Raw genomic sequence first — 20,770 nt, 5'->3', positions numbered from 1 at the left:
GGTGCCCGTGTCCCTCAGTGCTGTTCCTCAGAGCTCAGGGTGTGCCTGGTGGGAGCCTTCCCATGGGGCTGGAGCTGCTGCCCCAGGGCCTGTGACCAGGATCACTGCAGGGTCAGGCACCATGAGGCAGCTGGGGACGAGGCGTGCGAGCCTCTCTGCCAGCCTGAAGCTTGGGGAGCACCAGGGCTGCAGCCGCACACTGCAGGAAGAGGAGGTGCACATCCCCTTTGCCCAGGAGAGCCTGGTGAAGCAATGGAGCTCCATGCAGAACATGACGGACAGAAAGCAGGAGAAAAGCAAGGCTCCCCTTCAGAGGAACAAGCTCCTGCTCAACATTAACGTGGGTGGCAGGTTGTTCCAGATAGCTTACAGCGTCGTGGCCCGGTACCCCATCACCCGCCTTGGGAAGCTGGCCCTTTACACAGACCCTACCAAGAAGCTGCAGCTCTGTGATGACTACTCGGTGCAGAAGAACGAGTACTTCTTCGACAGAGATCCTTCTATTTTCCACTACATCTTCCACTTCTACCGCAGTGGGGTCCTGTGGATAATGGATGAGATGTGCCCCAGTCACTTTGTGGAGGAAATTGAGTACTGGGGAATCCATCTGAAATACTCCCAGCGCTGCTGCCGGATCCTGTTTGAGGAAAAGCAAGATGAGCTCAGTGAGTACCTGAAAATCCAGAAGGAGCTGGAGGCAGAGCTGGAGCCCCTGAACTCACCAAAGCAGTTTGAGGGCAAATTCCTGGGTCGGTTTCGGGAGACGATCTGGAACCTCATTGAGAACCCATACTCCTCTGTCCCGGCCAAGATCATCGCTGTCATGTCGAGCGTCTTTGTGCTTATCTCCATTGTGGGCATGACACTGAGCACAGTGGAGGAGATGAAACACAAGACAGGGAAGATGTGGATGGAGCAGCTGGAGATGATTTGTGCCATCTTCTTCACCACCGAGTACCTCATGCGGCTCATCTCCTCCTCCAGCTTCAAGAACTTCTTGCGGGCAGCGTTCAATGCTGTGGACCTGGTGGCCATCCTGCCCTTCTACATCCAGATCCTCTTTGAAAGCCTGGATGAAGGGGACATGCTCTACCATGAGGAGCTGCACAAGATGGAGAACGTGGGCAAGCTGGGCAAGGTCCTCAAGCTCATCAAGCTCATGAGGATCTTCCGCATCCTCAAGCTGGCACGTCACTCCACCGGCCTCCGGGCCTTCGGCTTCACCATGCGCCAGTGCTACCAGCAGGTTTGCTGCCTCTTCCTCTTCATCGCCATGGGGGTCTTCACCTTCTCTGCTCTCATGCACTCAGTGGAACATGATGTCCCAGGCACCAACTTCACCAGTATCCCCTATGCGTGGTGGTGGGCAGCGGTAAGGTGTGAGCATCTCCTCCTGGGAGGGGGAGTAGTGGGGGCTCTGTGGGTAGGTGCTGCTCCAGGGCACAAGGGGTTCACCACTGCTGCTGGCCAGGAGGTGGAAAAGGGCCCGGCCTTCCCAGAGGCTCAGTAATGGGGGGAAACCAGAGCTCTGTGTGCTCAGCGGCTCAAGAGCTGGTGCTGGGGTGGTTGGTGGGACAGAGGTGGTGGTGACCTGTGAACCTCCAGCATGGCTTAGCAACAGGGGGGATGTAACCTGGGATTATCTCTGAGCTGAGGAGCAGCTTAAAGCACTCGAGAGCCAGGGTTTAAAAGGGCATTTTGATTTACGGATCAAATGATCCCACAGATCACCTCTGCCCTTACAATCCCTCCAGGCCACCACAGGCTGCCTGCTTCACATTCCCTGGGGAAGTACAAGAACCACTTGAACCACCAGGTTTGAGTACTTAAACCCTGGGCTGATCCTGGCTCCAGCAAAGCCCAGACCACTCTGTTCTCCCCTGGGCTCCACAGCCTGGCTCCCCAGCATCCAAACACAGCTCCTCCAGGTTCATTCCTGGCCTGTGCCTCTGCTTCCCATGGAGGGAGGGTCTGGGAAGCTTCATTCCTGTGGGACGGGGTAGCTCCTGGCCAGGAAGTGCTGGAGCCACCTCTCCATGGGGGCAGGAAGCTCCAGCAGACAGTCTGACTGCAGGGAAAGTGCAGCTTGGTGATGTCCTGCTGCTTCGAAGAGGCAATGTGATGAGGAGGATGGGGGGAGGTTGTCTCTGGTCTCTGCTGTGGGGCCTCATCCAGCCCTTTCCTTGGGCTCTCCCAGCCTGCTGGGTGCTGGAGCAGGCACAGCCAAGGGCAGTGCCATTCCCAGGTGATACTGGGGGTAGTGGGGAGGTGGGTCCCAGCAGGGCTTGCTCATGTGGGATTTTATCCTTTCCCTTCCTCACCCTCGCCCAGGTCAGCCTCTCCACTGTGGGCTATGGAGACACCGTGCCTGACACAGTGCTCGGCAGGATGGTGGCGTTTGGCTGCATCTCCTTTGGCATCATCCTCAACGGGATGCCCATCTCCATCCTCTACAACAAGTTCTCTGATTACTATGCCAAGCTGAAGGCCCACGAGGATGAGATCAGCCACTCACTGAAGCTCTCCAGGAGGCTCCGCTTGAAGGAGCGGGTGCTGAGGAAGCTGTCGGAATGCTGCAGGGATGATCCCTGCCGCCAGCACTGACACCAGCCCTGCACCCTCCCAAGGGGTACCCAGTCTGCCCACCATGTCCTGTCCCCTAGGGGAGCTCCCCAGCTTGGCCATGTGGCCATGACTGTGGTGTGACCCCCCCCCAGCATGGTTCTGCTGTCTGTAGTTAAGACCATGCTGTATGGACATCTTTCTGTCTGCCCCAGGCTGGGGATGGGGCACCCTGAGGATATGGGCAGCAGGATGCATGGGCCTGAACTGTCACCTTTCTGAGGATGTCACAAGTGGGCACCAGGAGGAGATGAAGCCTTTGTGCAGTCCTGGCTCTGCTCCTGGGTGGAGTGGGACATACACAGGCAGTGGCTACATGACTTGTAGAATCCCAGGCTGGTTTGGGTCGGAAGGGATTTGGCTGAAGGGCCATGGAAGAGCCGTGTGTCCTTCCAGGCAAACCCACTTCCTTCCCTGGGAGCCTGGGGCACTGTCCTGGCTCAGGCTGCTTCTGTGATGGCACCTGTGGGCACTCTGAGGGTGCAGATCTAGCAGCAAGAACACCCCTAGGAACAGGCATTGAATAAACCAGGTCAAACCCGTTCCCATTCCCAGTCATTCAATAAACTGCTTGTAACTCAGGGGTGAATAGGGGACATCTCCACAGGGCTACCATGGGACGTGGCCACGTGCTGGGTTTGGGATGAGGTGCCCAGCCATGGGTGCACTGAGAGAGGAGCTGGAACATGTGCATGTGCTCAGGATGCAGCAGTTGGCTCTGCCCTGTGTGCACATCAGGGGCAGTGGGGAGCACATCTGTGGGGCACAGGGGGTAGATTTGTCCTCTGGGGTGGGACCATATCTTGTCAATGGGCTCCCGGGAGGGGGGGGGTCACCCATTCCCTGGGTGGGATGAGCAGAGGATCTGAGGTTACAGCCCAAACCCCTATCACTGCATCCCTCTGTGTGCCCACATCACCTCCTTGGGGACCCCTGCTCCTGTTCCCCATTGCAGAGCGTGTGATGTTTCCTGAGATCATTCAGCTTCCAGGGAACAGGGTCAGTGCCCTCACCTCCCATCGCTGCCTGGGCAATGGCTGAATCTCCATCTGCTTCCTCCCCATGCCCATGAGGTGTCTGCTGGCCCCCTTCCAGCCCCAGCCAGGCAGGTCCCACAAGCTTTCCTCCTCAGAAAACAGCACTTTTAATAGTTCCTCTGGGTTCATTTTCCAAGTCAGCAATGCAGAAACATACAGACATTTACAGGGCACTGTACAGGAGGGTTCTCTCATATATTAGTGCTCTTGCTATATACATATGGTACAGCCTGCAGGAAGCCTCTGCCAAGGCAAAATCTGCACCCCAAGATGCTGCCCCAGGGCTGCCACGCTGCTCACACTCCTTCAGCTTGATTTAATCCAAGCTCAGTCCTGGGCCTTCCTGTGGGTGACAGCAGCCGGGGAGGTCCTGGCACCCCCTTGCTTTGCTCACCCCATCTCTTTTAGAGAGTGTTGCAGGACAGAGACCCCCAGAGATGCTCTGGAGGGAGCAGGAGCTGCCTATGCTGTGGTGGTGTTTCCACCTCCCTGCTCCTCCTGCCTCAGTGGCAGCCGCAGCTCCCGGCCACCATGTCATCGTACTGCTTGAGGACCACGTTCTCATCGTCATCGAAGTAGAGGAGGTTGATGGAGTAGAGCTTGTCAGGCACACAGCAGGGGCTGCTCACCCCCTCGCTCAGCTTAAGCGCGTTGATGATGGACTGCACGGTAGCGTGGTTGGTCGGGCGCATGTTCTCTCCCAGCGGGAAGGGGCAGGAGCCTTTGCAGTGGTAAGCGTTGTACCCCCGGGGGGAGATGATCCAGCCTGACCAGCCGATCTCCTCGAAGTCCACAGACAAGGGGTGCCTCTGGCAGGGCTGGAGCCGGTCCAGCGAGCGTGTGCTGCGTGGCACTGACAGCTTGGGGGGGACGATGGGGGCCTGAGGCTGGGGATCTGCCAGAAAGGAGCACCCGATGCCATCAGCATCACACCAGCACGGGAGGCAGCACCCACTGGCCACCCCTCCTGCAGGATCAGCCCTTCGGTCACAGCCTGGCTCCAGCCTCACAGCCCCATCGACCACACTCATCAGAACGAGCAAAGCTCAGATCTGCACAGACTAAAGCAGGAAGGAGACAGCCTCTCCCTCTGGCTGGAGAAGGAGCTTTGGATTTGACAGGCTGAGAGCTGGGCTGGGGCAGCCTGGACAAGAGAAGGCTCCTGAAGGGGAGACCTGAGAGCAGCTCCAGTGCCTAAAGGGGCTGCAGGAAACCTGGAGAGGGGCTTGGGACAAGGGCCTGTAGGGACAGGCCAAGGGGAATGGTGGCACCAAGGGAGATGATCCAGGGCATGTGAGACCTACCTGGGAAGCCGGCCATGGCAGGAGATGCTCCCCGGCGCCCATCATCTGTGAACAGGACCAACATTGGCTTCTTGCTCTCGTGGTGGTCCCTGCCAGATGCAAACTGCAGCGAAGGGGGCTCAAGGGGACTGCCCCCCAGCCCCTGCACTGTCACCAGCAAACCCTGGTTGCTGCTTTCATCTTCAGTCCAGTCGATAACCTGGGGGACCAAATCAGTGTCACTGGGGCACAAGAGACTGGGACAGGCTCCACACTGGGCAGGTGCCTGGCCAGCAGAGCTGGCGCCCTGTCAGCAATGGAGAAGGGTGAATTGGAACTGATTCCCCCCACTGGCCACACTCCACTTCCCAGCCATGGGAAGGGGCTGTGCTGGAGATCAAGGAACATGGAGGCAGGAGCCAGCACTATTGAACAGTGGGCCTTGTCTGGGGCAGGATGCAGCAGCCCTACACGGCTCTTGGCCGCCCCCCACCCCTCATCCCAGAGACTGCAGAGGCTCCAGACAGGGACTTGCATTGGAGCCTGAAGAGCTGCTGGGAGATGGAAAGGGTTAAAACAAGCTCCTGCACCCAGCCCCAGGGTCCCCTCTGTGCCTCCCCCCCCAGCCCCCCAAGACCAAGGGCAAGCAACTCACAGCCTGAGTGATGGCGAAAACCTCCCAGCCCGAGCCCTGCAGCGGGACCAGCCTGGCCGCCAGCAGCTTCCTGCCCCCCGGCGCGGCCGCCTCGCTCCCCTCCAGCACTTGGTAGACGTTGACCTGGGGAGACAGCGAAGGGGGTTATAAAGTGCCCGAGGGAGAGATCCCGGGCACAGGAACTGGGGAGCACAGGAGGTGGGGAACTGGCAGTTTGGGTTTGTCCGAAGCGACGGGTGCTTCGGGTGCTGTATGCAGGAGCTGGAATGATGGAATCATGGGCAACGTGGTGGCACTTGGTCACGGGAATTCCCAGCAGCGTGCCAGTGGCAGCCCCACGTGCAGGCAGGGGCACGTCCCAGCTTCCACCCCTGTCCGCACCCCCTTGCCCCTTCTGTCCCCATCCTCATCCCATCCCCATGTCCCCATCCCAGGTCCCCTCCCTGCCCCATCCCACCCCTCCTCACCTGGCACAAGTGGTGCCTTTTGGGCCCGTCGGTGACCCTGGGCCAGAGGCGGAAGAGGTGCAGCTCTGCTGTCAGGATCTTCTCGCTCTTGGCCACGCTGGAGAGGATGAAGAGGAACCGCATGTCCTCGCTCTGGGCTGGAGGAGAGACCGGGTTGAGGAGCAGAGACAAAGCACAGCCCCACCGGCACCTCAGGGACGCCCCAACCCTTACTCTTATCCAAGAAGCTGCGGACCGTGTTGCCCTCCAGGATGTCGGGGTTCTTGGTGACTCCATCCGCGTTGGCGACGGTGTTGAACAGATCCACCATGTACTGGGGCGGTTGCTTGACGTGAGCCGGGGGGGGGCGGAGGGTCTTCAATGCCAAAGACTTCCAGGAGCCTCTTCAGCGCCTCAGCTCTCCGGCTCTCGGCTCCGGCCGGGCTCACCGGCTTGGCCAGCGCCAGCAGCAGCAGGACGGTCCCCAGCATAGCTCTGTTTCCCCGGCCCAGCGCCGCTCCCCTCTGCCTCCCCCGAGCCGCATTTATAACTGCCTGCAGAGATGGATTGGAGTCAAACCTGCGCTGGAGCAATCAGGAGGGCAAAGAGAGCTGATGGCCCTGCTAACAAGGTGTGAAGCTGGGCTCCGGCTGCTCTGCACCAATTAGCCCCAGTACACAAGTGGAGGGGAAGGTGACTGAGCCCGGGGCTGGTGGGGGGTACCCGGGGGTCTCGGGCCATGCAGCCCCGCTGCCAGGCCCTGGGTGGGCTGCGTTTGCTCTCCCCAGGAGACTAATGGGTATTTAATGATGGCACTAATGGGACAAACAAGAGGCCCTTTGTTGGGGCAGTGCAGCCCCGCAGAGACAGCAGCCCTGTCCCATCGCTGTCCTGCCACTGCCGAAGCATCGGGGGGGCTCGGTGTCCCCATCCCATGGGGTGTCCATGAGAGAAGCAGCGGCTTCGGCAGGAACCCACCAGCAGGAGGAACCAAACTGAACCGAAATTGCTGTTTAAATGGATGATGGGATAAAAGCCAATTCATTTGCCCTTATTCCTCAGTCACAGAGAAGCAGGTTGGTGAAGGTGGATGTGTCGGCCCACTTCTCCTTACTTCTTTTAATCCCATGTGACTGAACAGACAGAATTCCTACTATACGATACTCACCAGTGCACCAGATAAACAGAGCAGGATTTGAAAGGCCTGTTAGATCCCACCGGGAATAGGAAACCCACCTGTGAAAGAGGCCCAGAGGCTTGGGCTCTGTAAGAAGCTTGGCACAGAGAGGGGAAGGTGCAGGAGCAGAGCCAGCACCGTCCATCTGTCCGTCTGCTGGCAGGGACAGAGCAGCACTGAAGGGTTCCAGGGCAACACGAGACAACCTGAAGGCTACTTCCCACTTGGTGTCTGTGATTTATTCTAACTCAATGCTTGCCAGGTGAAAGGGATGTTCATTATCCAGCACAGGCAACGGCAGGCTTGAGTTAATAGAGAGGAAACTATTCCTGACCTCTGGATCCTTTCCCACTACTTCCCAGCTCAGCAGCTGCCCACAGAGGACTCCCTGCCCCACCATTGCCTCTGTGCCAGTTTTCCTCTCCTCTTTGACTCCTGCTCCCCATTCTCTAAGTGTGCACCCCCCAGCCCATGCCAGACGGCTGCATCCCACCACATCCCAGTGCATCCCCTGGGTGCTGGGGCAGAGAGAGGGGCCTGGAGCTGCACAGCAGAGCCCAAGGAGCTGCAAATTGCCCCCCACGGTTATTTTACAAGCTGCAAACCATTTTGGAGAAGGCTTCACTTCTACAGGAGCTGTTTCAAACAGCTTCTATTCAACAAAGCCCACATAAACGGCCTTGTCACATTTACATAGAGCACAGACAGTCGGGGGGGGGGGGGGGTCTGGCAGGAGGCCCCCCTGCAGCTCTCCAGCCCTGCTTCCCCTGCACTTGCACTGCTGGGGGGGCCAGGGTGGTGCAAGTGCGGTCTTGATGCCTCTGAAGGAGAGGGCACTGCACCAGTGAGGGCTGCGGTGCTGGAGGCTGCTCTGCCCAAGGCAGGCATTTCCCTCTGCCTGGGGAGTCCCTGCAGTTAACAGAGAAACCCAGTGCCCATGCTGGGGAAAGGGGCATCAACCTGAGCATCCCAGAATCCCAGCCTAGCTTGGGCTGGAAGGGACCTTGAAGCTCCTCCAGCTCCAACCCCTGCCAGGGCAGGGACCCCTTCCACTGGAGCAGCTGCTCCAAGCCCCATCCAACCATCCTCATCCTCAGGTTACACCTTGTCCGGTGTGCAGTGTGCTGCTCTGCTCCAGCCTTGTCCCCACACACACACAGCCCAAGGGTGAGCTGTGGGTGCTCCTGTGTCACCCTCCCCGGGTGCAGGGGATGGATCACCCAGAGAGGAATGGGAGCAGCTCAGCCCCACCTCTGGATGTGTGCAGCTGTGCTTCCCGAAGCCAGCAGCATCCCCTGAGGAGCAGCTGCCCAAGCACCTTCTTACCCCCATTTCCTGCAGAGATTTGCAAAACAAAGGCATGAACACCCCCTGCAGCACCTCAGTGGGACACCCCAGGGGACCCTCTGACCCGCACATCCTCCAGCTGGTCCTACAGCCCCAGGAAAGGGCAGCAAAGCTTGGAAGCAGAAGTATTTGGGGGGGGGGGGGGGGGGCACAGGAGTGGGTTTTGAATCCGAGGTCGCTGTGCACAAAGGTACCTTGAGGTAGGGAGCAGAGGCTCTGCTGAACTGAGCTTAAGATGTACTTGAGGATTAAGGAATTGTGAGTCCATCCGCAAGGGACCACAAAAGAAATCCAATGTGAGGAGCTGCAGCATCTTCACTGGGGGATCTGCTGTGGGGTGCAGACGCAACATCAGGCTCCAGCATCCAACACCCAGCATGGGAAGTGCTGTTTCCTGTGTGAGGGTCCCCACATGAGAGTCTGGGCTCGTTCCTCCACCATGGCAAGGCCCCAGTGATAGGATTTATTCCTCCATCTCAGTTTCAGTGCACAGGGCAAAGAGGTTGTTCTGGGTGCACACAGTGAACCCTGCACTTGAGCCTGTGAAAGCCTCATCTCTGGGGCTGAGCTGTTACACATTAGCTTGGAGAGAAAAAAGGTCTTGGAACAGGAAATATCCATGGCAGCAGTTTTTCCAGAGACACCAGGGAGCTGGGAGCAGGATCACATGGGATCACTCAGCAGTTCTGTTTTAGGCTGAGAGAGCTGGGCTGGGGCAGCCTGGACAAGAGAAGGCTCCTGAAGGGGAGACCTGAGAGCAGCTCCAGTGCCTAAAGGGACTGCAGGAAACCTGGAGAGGGGCTTGGGACAAGGGCCTGTAGGGACAGGCCAAGGGGAATGGCTTGAACCTGCCCCAGGGGAGACTGAGCTGAGCTTTTAGGCAGAAGCTGTTCCCTGTGAGGCTGCTGAGGCGCTGGCACAGGGTGCCCAGAGAAGCTGTGGCTGCCCCATCCCTGGCAGTGTTCGGGGCCAGGTTGGACACAGGGGCTTGGAGCAGCTGCTCCAGTGGAAGGGGTCCCTGCCCTGGCAGGGGTTGGAGCTGGAGGAGCTTTAAGGTCCCTTCAACACAAACCATCTGGGATTCTGTGTTTCTGTGCAAGGGCAGGTGATGGAGCTGGCTCTGGGGCTGCAGGACCAGTTCCTGCTTTGCCTTTACTTTCCCTGTTCAAACTTTAGCTCCATGACAAATTCCCAGGATAAAACCCCTGTTATCTGGGATGTGACATAGTCTGATTGTTAAGGAGGAGATGCAGAGAGTGAAGAGAACTTTGGGGTGGACATGGACCACATCCTGCTGCCACATCACCTCCAGGCCAGGACATGCCACCTCCATGGCAGGTCCTGGCTGGCCCAGGCAAGGGCTCAGGAGCTGGAGAGGGAAGACAGAGGCTCCTCAGCAGTAACTCCTGTCCAGTTGAAGGAAGGGGGCACAGACTGTGCTGCCTGGCTCAGTTCATCTGCTCCATCTCTGCTTTTCTCTCCCTCACCAAATGAATTGGGATTAAAACCCCTGGAGGGTAGGGGCTAAATCAGTCTTGGGCTTTGGCTCTAAACAGGACCTTGTCTTACCCTGTGCCAGCCCCGGGTGTGGGTCCTTCAGGGTTTGTGTTTGGTTCCTGGTTTTAAACTGGTTGTGGGAGTTTCCTGCCCTCTCCCAGCTGCTTCATCAGCTGCTGGAGGAGATTTCTTTGTCCCAGGAGGTGTTTTCAGGGCACTTTTTGAACGGAAATCTCTCAGAGATGCCTTAAAAAGGGGGCACAAAATGACTCCTGATTTCTGGAAGCCGGAGTTTCTGGGTGAGATTTGAACATCCTCCCCAGGCATCCTCTGACGTTGCCAGTCTTTAACATGACACTGAAAGTGTCAGCCGCACTTCCCAGGGGAAAATCCAGAAGGAAAGTGCTGAGACCTGCCCGAGGGCAGAGGCAAAGCTGGGGCCGAGTCCACATTTCCCAGCCCTGGGCCATTATCACTGAATGAGCCACAGTCCATTAACCAACCCTGGGGACCACAGCACCGCCCAGCACCTTCCCGTCCCCCGTCTGGGCAGCAGATGCGGATTGCCCACCTCTGGAAGCCAGCACTTTTCACTGCCTAATTCCCTTTCCCACTTGCTGTGTCTTGCAGCTGCAGCACACAAGCCACAGGGTGCAGGAGAGCCGATGCCTCCTCCCGCATGGACCAGCAGCGTCAAGCAGAGCCCTTCTGGGGGGTGGCTTCCCCAGCCCCTCACGCTCAGGCCCCTTTGCTGCTTTCCCACTTCAGATGAGGACTTGCCCAGGTCTCTGTCCCTCTCTAGCGGCTGTTGCACACAGGAGCTGCCCGAGAGGGCTTAACCAGATGGTTTCCATGCAGAAATGCCACTGAACTGACATCAGCAGATTCCAGGAGCTGATTTTATCAAGCACTGCTGGAGGTTTGTTTCACGAGACTTTCCCTTCTGATACAAGCACATCAGTTCATCTTCACTGCTGTGACTCGGGTTATGCTGTGGGTGAGCTCCCAAGGCAGCCCAGGACAAAGCAGTTCAGCATCAGCCCAGTGGAAAGCTTTGAGCTGTCTGGAAAGACTTAGTTTGGATTTTCCATTTTTGAGTAGGTTTTGAATCATCCTTGGGCTGAAAGATTTCAGACCATCAGAAGGAAACCCCATTTTTTAGTGCTCTGCTTTTGGTAGAGCTTTTATCATCAGCTTGTCTGATGCTTTGAGTGGGAGGGGTGGAGACACCCAAGCTCCCTCCCTGCTGCATGAGTGAGACCAAGGGAAGCCACAGAGGTGCTGCGAGGGCTGGAGCAGCTCTGCTCTGGAGCCAGGCTGAGAGAGCTGGGCTGGGGCAGCTTGGACAAGAGAAGGCTCCTGAAGGGGAGACCTGAGAGCAGCTCCAGTGCCTAAAGGGGCTGCAGGAAAGCTGGAGAGGGGCTTGGGACAAGGGATGTAGGGACAGGCCAAGGGGAATGGCTTGAACCTGCCCGAGGGGAGACTGAGCTGAGCTCTGAGGCAGAAGCTGTTCCCTGTGAGGGTGCTGAGGCGCTGGCACAGGGTGCCCAGAGAAGCTGTGGCTGCCCCATCCCTGGCAGTGCTCAAGGCCAGGTTGGACACAGGGGCTTGGAGCAGCTGCTCCAGTGGAAGGGGTCCCTGCCCTGGCAGCGGTTGGAGCTGGAGGAGCTTTAAGATCCTTTCCAAAGTGCCAGTGACACTTGGGTTTTACAGTGACACCTTTCTGGCATTCAAAATAGGGCTTTGGGGTTTTGGGGGGCTACAAGTCCAGCAATCATAGAAACTGATGGAAGCTGCACACCAGTAGGAGCAAGCTCAATCTCCCTGGAGCTCACACAGTTCCTGAAGGACTGGGCTTCATGTACGGAAACAATCAGCAAAAGCAAAATGCTGGTAGAAGGCATCCTAACAAACCTACCCCATCACCCCAGTGCTGCAGGAGCCCCATCCCTGCGTCCCAGCAGCACGGAGGGGAAATCAGAAACCAGCTCTTCAACTAAAACATATATATTAAAAAGAAATGAATCGTGTTTGGCCAAGAAACAAACATGTACAAATTAAACACAGTTCCACTGCAAACCATTGCCCATGCCCGAGCTGAGCCACCCTCCACTCACAGGTCCCGGATGCTGCAGGGACCTGATGAGAGCTCTGAGCAGCCCCCATGCAGGCAGGGGGACACCAGGAAATGACTCAGACAATAGTTATGGAACAAGGAATTAAGAAAATAATGATGCATTTTAAATAAAGAGCTTACAATGACTTCAACTTCATACAAAATACAGCAGCTGCCATTTCAGGTTCTCAGTTCTAGGAACCATGTTTGAACTCTCAACATCCTGTTTGCCATCCTGCGTCCATCTCTCTACTGCTCCATCGCTGTCCAGCTCAATCCAAGGTACCTACAAATGAAGAGAGTATTAACACCTGTACCCTCAGGCCTCAGCAGTGCAGTTGTGATGTGTGTTCATAGTTGCCAAAGGAAGATGCAGGAACTTTTTACAGTTTAAGCAAATCACACATTACATAAACCTAAACCTAGCTACAAAGCGGTGCACATCTCAGGTCCACTTCAGTTGTGTTCCACCTTTCCGAGAGGGGCCTAACAACTTACACTATTAATTATTAATGGTATGGAAACAGAGGACTCTGTAAAGGAGAAAGTTCTTTCCCCAACCCCCCCCCATGAAGGAGATCACACAAAATACTGAAACCAAGTAGGAGCTCACCTTCCAGAAAAGCAAATTCATCAATAGCTTCAATGGCGTTATCTGCAAAGCAAATGGAAACCAATTACCATGGATAAACCCACCCCATACCCCACCTGCTTCCAGCAGCAGCAGCCAGAAGCACACTGCTCCAGTGACCAGCTGCAAAGAGGCTGACTTGGTTTGGAGCTGGTGTGTGACATTATTGCCGTCGGCATTGGTAGAAGTGAAGTTTTCCTTTCTCTGAAGATGGGAGTGAAAGAGAAGCACCTACGGCTGCTTCATCACACTGGGGCAAGGGGACACATCCTCCATCCCAGCAGCTAAGCACAGAATGTTCTCTCATACCCAGGTCTTTTCTCTGCAGAGTTTTCCTTTTCCCTTGCTGAGCATACACATAAGCATCTTTGGCGATGGTTTCAACAAACAGCTCCTGCAACACAAACACGAGACAGTTTCACACTGGGGTGAGAGAGCAAAGGGAGAATATCCTGAGGCAGGACAAGGTCCTGCAAGTCTGCAGGGAGGAACCAGAATCTCCATCTTCACATTCCCCTTTTCCAACGAGCTGAAAACGATGAACGCCACTGTTGGCAGTGATGAAGCAAAGGGGAGGAGATTGAAGTGTACGGGACAGAGATGGTTCCCCTGGAGAGAGCCTGGCGCCCAGCTGCACCCAGCTGCTCCGGGGGCACATCCTGCAGGAGCCGAGGTGTCCGCAGGGAAAGTGGGTTGAGCACAACCATCCTCGTCCGCCGTTATCCCAGCAGTGGGAAGCGGATGCCGGAGGGACCGGATGCCGAAGCCACCCCCCAAACAGCCCTGGCTGTGCCACGGGAGACCCTTCCGAAGGACCCCCCCCTGCTGCCGGCTCCGGTGCGCACACCGCAAACCCACCCGGTGGGAACCCCCTGAGCGGGCCCGGAGCTCTCCGTGCCCCGAGAGCCCCTCGGCTGCCGGGCCCCCCCCCGCTCCGTGCCCCGCGGCTGCCGGGGCCCCGCCCGCTCCGTGCCCCGGGGCAGCCGCAGCTCCGCTCCCTGCCCCGTCCGCCCCCCCCATGGCCGCCGGTGCCGCCGCCCCTCACCGCGGCCCGCGCCAGCACGAACACGGCCTCGTGGCTCGCCAGGCTCACGTCCGGGTCTGCCTTCACCAGCGCCTTCACCCGCGCCAGCGGCAGCCGAGCCCCGCGGGCCGAGCCCGGGCACAGCGGCCCTGCCGCCGCCTCCTCCCCCGGCCCCGGCCCCGGCCCTGCCGCCTCCGGTACCGGCACCGGCACAGCCGCCGCCATCCCGAGCTGCGCCTGCGCGGAGCCTGCGGGCGGGGCTGCCCCGGCCCCGCTGCCTGAGCGCTGGGAACGGAGCCTCCCGCAGCTCCCGTGACCCGGATGCAGCCCCGAGACCCCCAACACTGCCCCTGTGCCCCCCTCGGGGCCTCCCCATCACCCTCGTGCCCTTGGGCCGGTGCCCGGAGCAGCTGTGGCTGCCCCATCCCTGGCAGTGCTCAAGGCCAGGTTGGACACAGGGGCTTGGAGCAGCTGCTCCAGTGGAAGGGGTCCCTGCCCTGACAGGGGTTGGAGCTGGAGGAGCTTTAAGGTCCCTTCCACCCAACCCATTCATTCAGTGAAACACGGATCTCTCCATCCCACCTGTGCCGGGTGGGATTAAACCCTCCATTATCACCCTGTGCAGGACCCCTGGGGATGCTGCCCTTGGCCAGCACACACCCATCCCATCCCAGCTGTCCCCCTGTCCTTGCACTGTCTTCTCCACAGGTGCTGCTGGTGGGATGCACTATCCCAGAGCAAGACCACCAGCACCTGCCTGCACCTCCCAGAGCATCCCTGCAGTGTGGCCTCAGCCTCTCAGAGCTTTGCTGCCTCTGAGGCAATGAGCTGTGAAACCAGGACATTTCACCACAGAGATGGCCCAACTGGGCTCTGTGCCATGCACGGCACTTCCCCTGCGGCCAGCGGAGCCTGGCTCTTCACTGGAGCAAACGTGCTGTGATTGTGGGTATGGTGGAGAACCTTCACCCCTGCCCTCCTGCAGAGCTCGGCTGCCCAGGGCTGTGCAACCCCTGTGAGCCACCTCCACCTTCTGTGGGGCTCAGAAGCCCTGACCTGCATTGGGTTCTCTTCAGCCATCATCAGATGAAAATGTCCCCCCAGCCCATCCCTCACTTCCCAAAGTCACTCCCTGACCCCAGGCTCTTTCCTGGACAGGATTTTAAGGGCAGCAGGGCTTGGTGGCCTTCAAGCTTCCCAACAGCAGCAGAGTCCAGGCTAAGAGTGCACCAAGAACTGCTCCTCTTCCTCTTCCTCCTCCGCATGCTCTTTCATGGTCAGGCTACAGCAGCTTCCTGGCGTTGCACACAGCTTCTCACCAGCCCTTAGGAAGGAGCTGCTGGTCTCAGACAAGGGGCACCCCTTGCATGAGTCCCCCTTCTTGGGTGCCTCTGGTGTCCTTCAGGAAGGAGGTGAGCACACAGGGAAGCATCCGCTGATGGAAAATGGTGAGTACGAACCGGAGCTGGGGTGTGCTGGAGCTGGGGATGGGGCACAGGGAGCAGAGCCCTGTGTCCTGCTTGGAAAGGCTTTGGGAGGAGCTTTATGGGGAGCTGGATTGTGTGGAGACCCTCACTCCTCTTGGAAAACCAAGTCCAGGAGGACATTGTACATCTGAGCTGGTCGGAGCTTCCAGGGTCTCTGACCAGTTCCTGAGCTGGGTGAAGTTGGGGGGACACAAACATCTGTGGAGGAGGCAGAGGAGGCCAGGAGAGCACCAGGAAAACCTGGAGTTGGTCACAGTGACCCCAGGGGTCTGTGCCAGGGCAGCGGCTCCAGAACTGCTCCTTACAAACCTGAATCATCAGGTGCCATGAATCCCAATGGCACCTTTGAGAACCTGGAAGAAGTCACTTTTGGGTACGAGCCTGGTGTGCCCAGCGCAGTGAATCTGTGCTGCTTCAGCACAGGCTGCTCCCGGAATGCTGCTTGCAGCACTTAGCAGGGAATTGGGGTGACTGCCTTGGGCTGGGAGGGGAAGTGGCACCATTGAGGTGTGTGTGTGCATTTGTACATCTACATTTCTCAAAGTCCTGCACTCACTTCTTTGCATAAGAGCCTTTTGTTGTGAAAGAGAAGAATTAGACAAGCACAAACCCAAGCTGAAATCCCTTGGCAAAGCCTACACCTTGCCAAGGGCAAGCAGGCACCCGGTGCCAGCCCCTCAGCACCCTCACAGTAAAGATAATCCCTCCTTTCCCATAAGGTCCATCTGGGAAGCTTAGGAAAATGTCAGCCCCATCCCAGCCAAGCTTTGTGCCATGCCTCAAACCTGGCACCCTCTGAGCCTCATTCAGCTTCCTCCTGGCAGCCTTTCTGGAGGCTTCAGAAACAAAGGTGCTTTGTGGTCAGTCAGGAAGCTGGGGCAGCTCCGTGCTGCATGTCCTGGTTCACTCGTGCACTGTGTGAGCAGCACAGGAAACGCACTGGTCACAGAAGTAGGGCAGAGCTGCTGCTGCATGGCTGCTTTCTGCACCCAGCTCCTGCCCCACTGCCCTGGGTTCACCATGGACTTCATGGGAGCCAGGACCAGAGCAAGGCAGTGCTGTGGAAGGGGTGGTTGGAGCTGGATGAGCTTTAAGGTCCCTTCCAACCCAAACCAGGCTGGGATTCTATGTTCCAGGACCACTCTGAGCACATTTCCTGGAGAAGGCTCAGTGTGAGGCCACGTTGAAGAGGTCCTGCATTCCCAGGAGGAGGACTTTGACTTGGTTCCCTCCCTGGTGTTTTAACTGGAGCTTTTCTTCGTGCTTGCAGACACATTTGGAGAGGAAAGAGGCCGTGGTGAGGCACCTACAGGCAAAGCTCCAAGGGAACAGGAGAGATGCTCCCATAGCGGGTGGCTGCCCCGAGAGCCGCTCTGCAGCATCCTTTGCAGCAGAGCCAGCACAGACCCCCCGGCCAGAGGCCCTCCGGGGCAGGAGGGTTGGCTTCAACAGGGCTTCTCCATCACACAGCAAAGGTGTGGGGCCGTGTCCACCTGCTCACCCCAGCGCTGAGCCCCCGGCCCCACTGAGGAAAGGGGCCGCTCAAGGCAGCAGCTTCCATGCAGCCCCTGTGGAGCCAGGAGGAGGAGAGGTGTTGAGCAAGGAGGTGGGAGCCACGTCTGATCCTCCCCGGAGCAGCTCAGCCCAGCAGGCACCGGGAGCTCCAGCAGCTCCTGTGCAGCCTGGGCACCCAGCACAGCCTCGGAGGAAGCCTTTGCCACACATCAAGGCACTGGGAGTGAGGCCAACCAAGCCCAGGCGTCCTCCTGTCGTGGATCTGGAGAAGTTCAGTGCATCTGCACATCCTGGGGCGCCCATCCATCCTGCCACAGAGCCACCAAGGGGTGCTCAGCCGGGTATGGCCGCCAGAGTAGAGCTTCTCTTCCTTTCCTTTGGGGAACTGCAAAACTGAGACACATCCTGGGCAATGATGCTTCTGAGCACGTGGAGATATCTGGGATTTGCCCTGACTCTGGTTCAGGTCTGAAGTTTGGGAGTTTCACCACATTCAACATACTCAGTTTGGTCTCTTGCCTCCCCTGTCATCGCTGCTCCAGGGAGAAAGTAGCATTAGGGACATAAGAATTGGAAAAACACATCTAAAACCTCCTCTCTGGATCCTGATTGCAGTCAGTATTAGCTCCCCTCATCCTTCTGCACTAAATCTAGCACAGGGTGGCTCAGACTTTAGGGTGGGTGATAGAGTTGGGGCAAGAATGTGAAATAATCCCTCTCTGCTCCCTCCTGTTCCTCTTTCTACCATAGGTCACCCCAAACCAGGCTTTGCTGCATCAGCCCCAGCACGGTTCCCAACACAGGATGCTTCAGGTGTAATGGGGTAAGGACCAAGGCAGCACTTTTATTCAAGGTGGCTTCCAGCCTGTCCAACCCAATGGGAAAAGCTGGCACATGGCACAGAGCTGCTGTCCCACTCTGCCCCAGAGCTGGGACCCACAGGCAGCCCAGCCTCCTCCTGGTAGCCTTCATCCTGTTCTTGACCCCTGGAGCTCACTGTAACAGGGCTTTATAATCACTCTCTTCCTCCTCACAGGGGTGAAGATGAGATATATGATGATGTGGAGCCTGCTGGGCTCATCAGGAGAGCCCAAGGATTCCCACTGTCCTCCACGTGCCAGGCACCAGCAACTCCCTGCCCCAGAGGAGGTGGGTACAGGAGGGTCTGGGGTGAGCACTGCAGCTCAGGGAGCCCTGATGCCCCTGCAAGCCCTGGGCAGCAGCAGAGCCCACTGCTCCTGTGCACGGGAGGCTGATGGGTCCTTTGCTGCCTTGTAAATGGGTGCGGGAAACCCTGATCCCCCCCCACGCTCAGGGGCAAAGCCAGGGGTTGATCCCAGGAGGAGAAGGCTCCTGCTGATGTTTCAGTCTCTGTCTCAGCAGGTGTCTAACACCTTGCAGCAGCCTCATGGCAACACCTCTCCCAGGGCTTGGTTTTACAGGTGGAGACGCCGGTCGAGCCTCCAATGGGTTTGCCTTGCTGGCGGCTGCACAGAGGTAACCATGGGGGGTTACTCTTCCTGAGGGTCCCAAAACGGCCAGGGCTCCTGGCTGCTTTGGCAAAGCTGGTGGTTGAATGCTCTCTGCTGGGCTTGCAATGGATATCTCCGTGGTGAAGAGCACAAGGGGCTGGTTTAAACCTGGCCCGAGAGCCCCTGAGTGGGTGAAGGGAAATGTGATGGGGCTGAGGGGGAGAAGGGGAAGGAGAAGGGAGGGAGCAGAGTGTGGGGTCCCCTGAGCTTGCCTGTGACTCCCAACGGCTCTGCAGAGAAGCCCAGGTCCCCCGGAAGATGAAGCCAATGACACTCAAGGAATGCAAGAAGGAAGAGAAGGCAGACAGGGAGTTTCAGAAGAGATTCAAGGTGAGCAGCAAGGCAATGGCAGAGGAGCTGTGCTGCGCAGAGCCCAGGTCACACCTTCCCTTTCCCCAGATCAGACCAGTCCCACGCACCAGTTGCCTTGCTTTTTCCAAGGGAGAGTGGATGGAGCTGTCCTGGGGCAGCTGCTGAGCTGCAGCACTCACTGCTCTTTGTGTCTCAGTTTGAAGGAAGCATCAATGTCCTGACTCAGATGATGGTGGACCCTGCGGTGACAGAGAAAAGGGGCGGAGGGAAGAACCTGCCGCTGAGACGAGGAGAGATTCTCGATGTTCTTCAGTTTACAAACCAGGAGCAAATCCTCTGCAGGAACAGCCAGAGGAGGTGTAAGTCTGGGGGCTGAGGCTTTGCCTTAGAGGGGATCACAGCACACACAGCTCTGGGAACAAGTTTCTCCATGCACACATCAGCAGACAGCAGAGGCATGCCCTTGGCCATGGCATGTACCCTGGCTCTCCAGTGCTCCCACTTCTCTTGCCAAACCTCCTGCTCTTCCTCCTGCCATTCCAGCTGCCAGCCAGGCTCTTGTCTCCCTCTGCTAAAAGCCCTTCCACTTCCCACAGTCTCTTGGCACCAGCCTGGCTTTGCAGTAGGCATGGGCTCCACAAGCCACGCTTGCACAGAAGGGCTGTAGCGACAGGACAAAGGGTAATGCCTTGTACTTGCACACGGGAAGTTCATGTTAGATATAAGGCAGAAGCTCTTCCCTGTGAGGGTGCTGAGGCACAGGGAGCCCAGGGAAGCTGTGGCTGCCCCATCCCTGGCAGTGCTCAAGGCCAGGTTCTAGGGTTCTATGATGCTCAGGTGAAAGGGGCTGCAGATCCCTTCAGCAGAGAGCCTGGGATCAGGCTCTTCCCAGCCAGCTGCCATCCAGCCTGGCAGGCTCATTCCCTTGCACTGCCTCCAGCAGGTGCCCCCAGGGGTCCAGCTTCCAAGAGCCAAGCTCTTCCTTGTCCCAGGCTCTCCCATGGGATGCAAGACATTGCTAAACTGTTCTGTGCAGGGGCAGGTGCTGGGGTGAGTCCCTGCTCATGCCCCAACTTGTGGCACAACCTCAAGTGCTTTTCCTCACTGTTGCAGATGGCTACGTGCCCCGGGCTGTGATGCTACACCTGTGAGTACTCCTTCCCCAGCCCTTCCTCCCCACTCCATGAGCTCTAGCAATTGCCCAGTGAGTCCCCGGCACTGAACCAGCCCTGGCCAACTCAAAACCATCCAACCCAGGCAGTTACCATAAGTGTAGCATCAGATACTTACCCTGGGCTTGGAACCTGCTGTTTCTGATGGGGTTCACCATCCATGTACAACAGGAGAGGAGCCAGAGCTGTGCTTACCCCATGCCAGAGGATCCCATCTCTGTGGGGAGAGCCCAAGGTTGGGAAGAGGCAAAGGGATACGTTAGGAGAGACGGGACATATGTGGAGCAGGAGCTGCCCCTTGCCTTGGCTCTCAGTACCCTTGTCCTTCCTTGCAGGGACACTGACATCTATGATGATGTTGAGATTTACGGTAGGTGTGGAGGGAACCGCTGCTGTAGCCCCTTCACCAAGCAGTGAGCCCCACAGCAGCACTGGGGCCTCCCCTCCTGCCCTCTTGCCATGTCACCACTTTTCCTCTCTCCTTTCCCACTCTGTGATTCCCTCTCTCTGGGACATCCTCCCCTTGCTCTTAGTTCCCCACAAGTCCTCGTGTTCTCCCCATTCACAATTCTTTGGACTTCCCCTCACCCTTTTCCTTCTCAGCTTGCTCCCTCCCCTGCTGCCAGCCCCACGGGGCTCTCTGATGGCCTTTGAGACATCCCTGATCCCCTGAGCAGCTCAGGGATGCCCTTTCCCAAACAGTTGCTCACTCCCAGCATGCACATTCCATCCCCTGGCTCACAGGTGGAGCTGAAGAGAAACAACTATTGCAGCTGTACTGAGGAGCAAACGTTTTATCTGGCAGGGTGAGGATCCATGGCTAAAACCAAAGGCACAAGACACCATCAACAGAGACCTCCCCAAGGGTCAAAACATGATCCAGGTCACACCTTCTCTGTCACTTTGTTTTGTCTGTG

General features: G+C 57.7%; 4 protein-coding genes across 4 annotated transcripts; 2 read left to right on the top strand and 2 right to left on the bottom strand.

Annotated features, from left to right (window-relative positions):
* The first annotated feature begins 121 nt into the window (after nt 1–121).
* Nucleotides 122–2,678, top strand: LOC101876924 (potassium voltage-gated channel subfamily V member 2-like). Its single transcript, XM_005140834.2, has 2 exons — nt 122–1,372; nt 2,332–2,678. The coding sequence occupies exons 1-2, from the start codon at nt 122–124 to the stop codon at nt 2,602–2,604; spliced, it is 1,524 nt and encodes a 507-aa protein (XP_005140891.2). The 3' UTR covers nt 2,605–2,678.
* Nucleotides 2,679–4,162: 1,484 nt separating this feature from the next.
* LOC101877257 (bone morphogenetic protein 2-B-like) lies at nt 4,163–7,344 on the bottom strand. The gene is given in 7 exon segments (XM_034070956.1): nt 4,163–4,554; nt 4,964–5,162; nt 5,598–5,720; nt 6,065–6,201; nt 6,278–6,410; nt 6,412–6,600; nt 7,252–7,344. Coding segments are annotated over 6 exon segments (1,107 nt in total). The 5' UTR covers nt 6,535–6,600; nt 7,252–7,344.
* A 4,726-nt stretch (nt 7,345–12,070) lies between these two features.
* POLE4 (DNA polymerase epsilon 4, accessory subunit) lies at nt 12,071–14,060 on the bottom strand. Its single transcript, XM_034070922.1, has 4 exons — nt 13,857–14,060; nt 13,121–13,205; nt 12,794–12,835; nt 12,071–12,466 (listed from the first exon to the last, which is right to left on the bottom strand). The coding sequence occupies exons 1-4, from the start codon at nt 14,058–14,060 to the stop codon at nt 12,453–12,455; spliced, it is 345 nt and encodes a 114-aa protein (XP_033926813.1). The 3' UTR covers nt 12,071–12,452.
* A 3,595-nt stretch (nt 14,061–17,655) lies between these two features.
* PRAM1 (PML-RARA regulated adaptor molecule 1) lies at nt 17,656–20,770 on the top strand. The gene is made up of 8 exons (XM_034070921.1): nt 17,656–17,660; nt 17,874–17,986; nt 18,280–18,334; nt 18,606–18,699; nt 18,878–19,040; nt 19,795–19,828; nt 20,189–20,223; nt 20,659–20,770. The coding sequence occupies exons 1-8, from the start codon at nt 17,656–17,658 to the stop codon at nt 20,661–20,663; spliced, it is 504 nt and encodes a 167-aa protein (XP_033926812.1). The 3' UTR covers nt 20,664–20,770.

The sequence above is a fragment of the Melopsittacus undulatus genome, chromosome 19 (genome assembly GCF_012275295.1).
Source record: "Melopsittacus undulatus isolate bMelUnd1 chromosome 19, bMelUnd1.mat.Z, whole genome shotgun sequence".
In the NCBI taxonomy this organism is placed as follows: domain Eukaryota; kingdom Metazoa; phylum Chordata; class Aves; order Psittaciformes; family Psittaculidae; genus Melopsittacus; species Melopsittacus undulatus.
This window is presented reverse-complemented; position numbering and strand designations above follow the sequence as displayed.

Excerpts from the sequence above, each read along its gene's own strand:
- LOC101876924 (XM_005140834.2), top strand. The coding sequence starts at position 122 with ATGAGGCAGCTGGGGACGAGGCGTGCGAGCCTCTCTGCCAGCCTGAAG. Across the intron at positions 1,373-2,331 it reads ATGCGTGGTGGTGGGCAGCG|GTCAGCCTCTCCACTGTGGG; the intron begins GTAAGGTGTGAG and ends ACCCTCGCCCAG.
- POLE4 (XM_034070922.1), bottom strand. The coding sequence starts at position 14,060 with ATGGCGGCGGCTGTGCCGGTGCCGGTACCGGAGGCGGCAGGGCCGGGG. Across the intron at positions 13,206-13,856 it reads TCGTGCTGGCGCGGGCCGCG|GAGCTGTTTGTTGAAACCAT; the intron begins GTGAGGGGCGGC and ends TTTGTGTTGCAG. Across the intron at positions 12,836-13,120 it reads TCTGCAGAGAAAAGACCTGG|ATAACGCCATTGAAGCTATT; the intron begins GTATGAGAGAAC and ends TTTGCTTTGCAG.
- PRAM1 (XM_034070921.1), top strand. Across the intron at positions 17,987-18,279 it reads AACTCCCTGCCCCAGAGGAG|GTGGAGACGCCGGTCGAGCC; the intron begins GTGGGTACAGGA and ends TTGGTTTTACAG. Across the intron at positions 19,041-19,794 it reads CAGGAACAGCCAGAGGAGGT|ATGGCTACGTGCCCCGGGCT; the intron begins GTAAGTCTGGGG and ends TCACTGTTGCAG.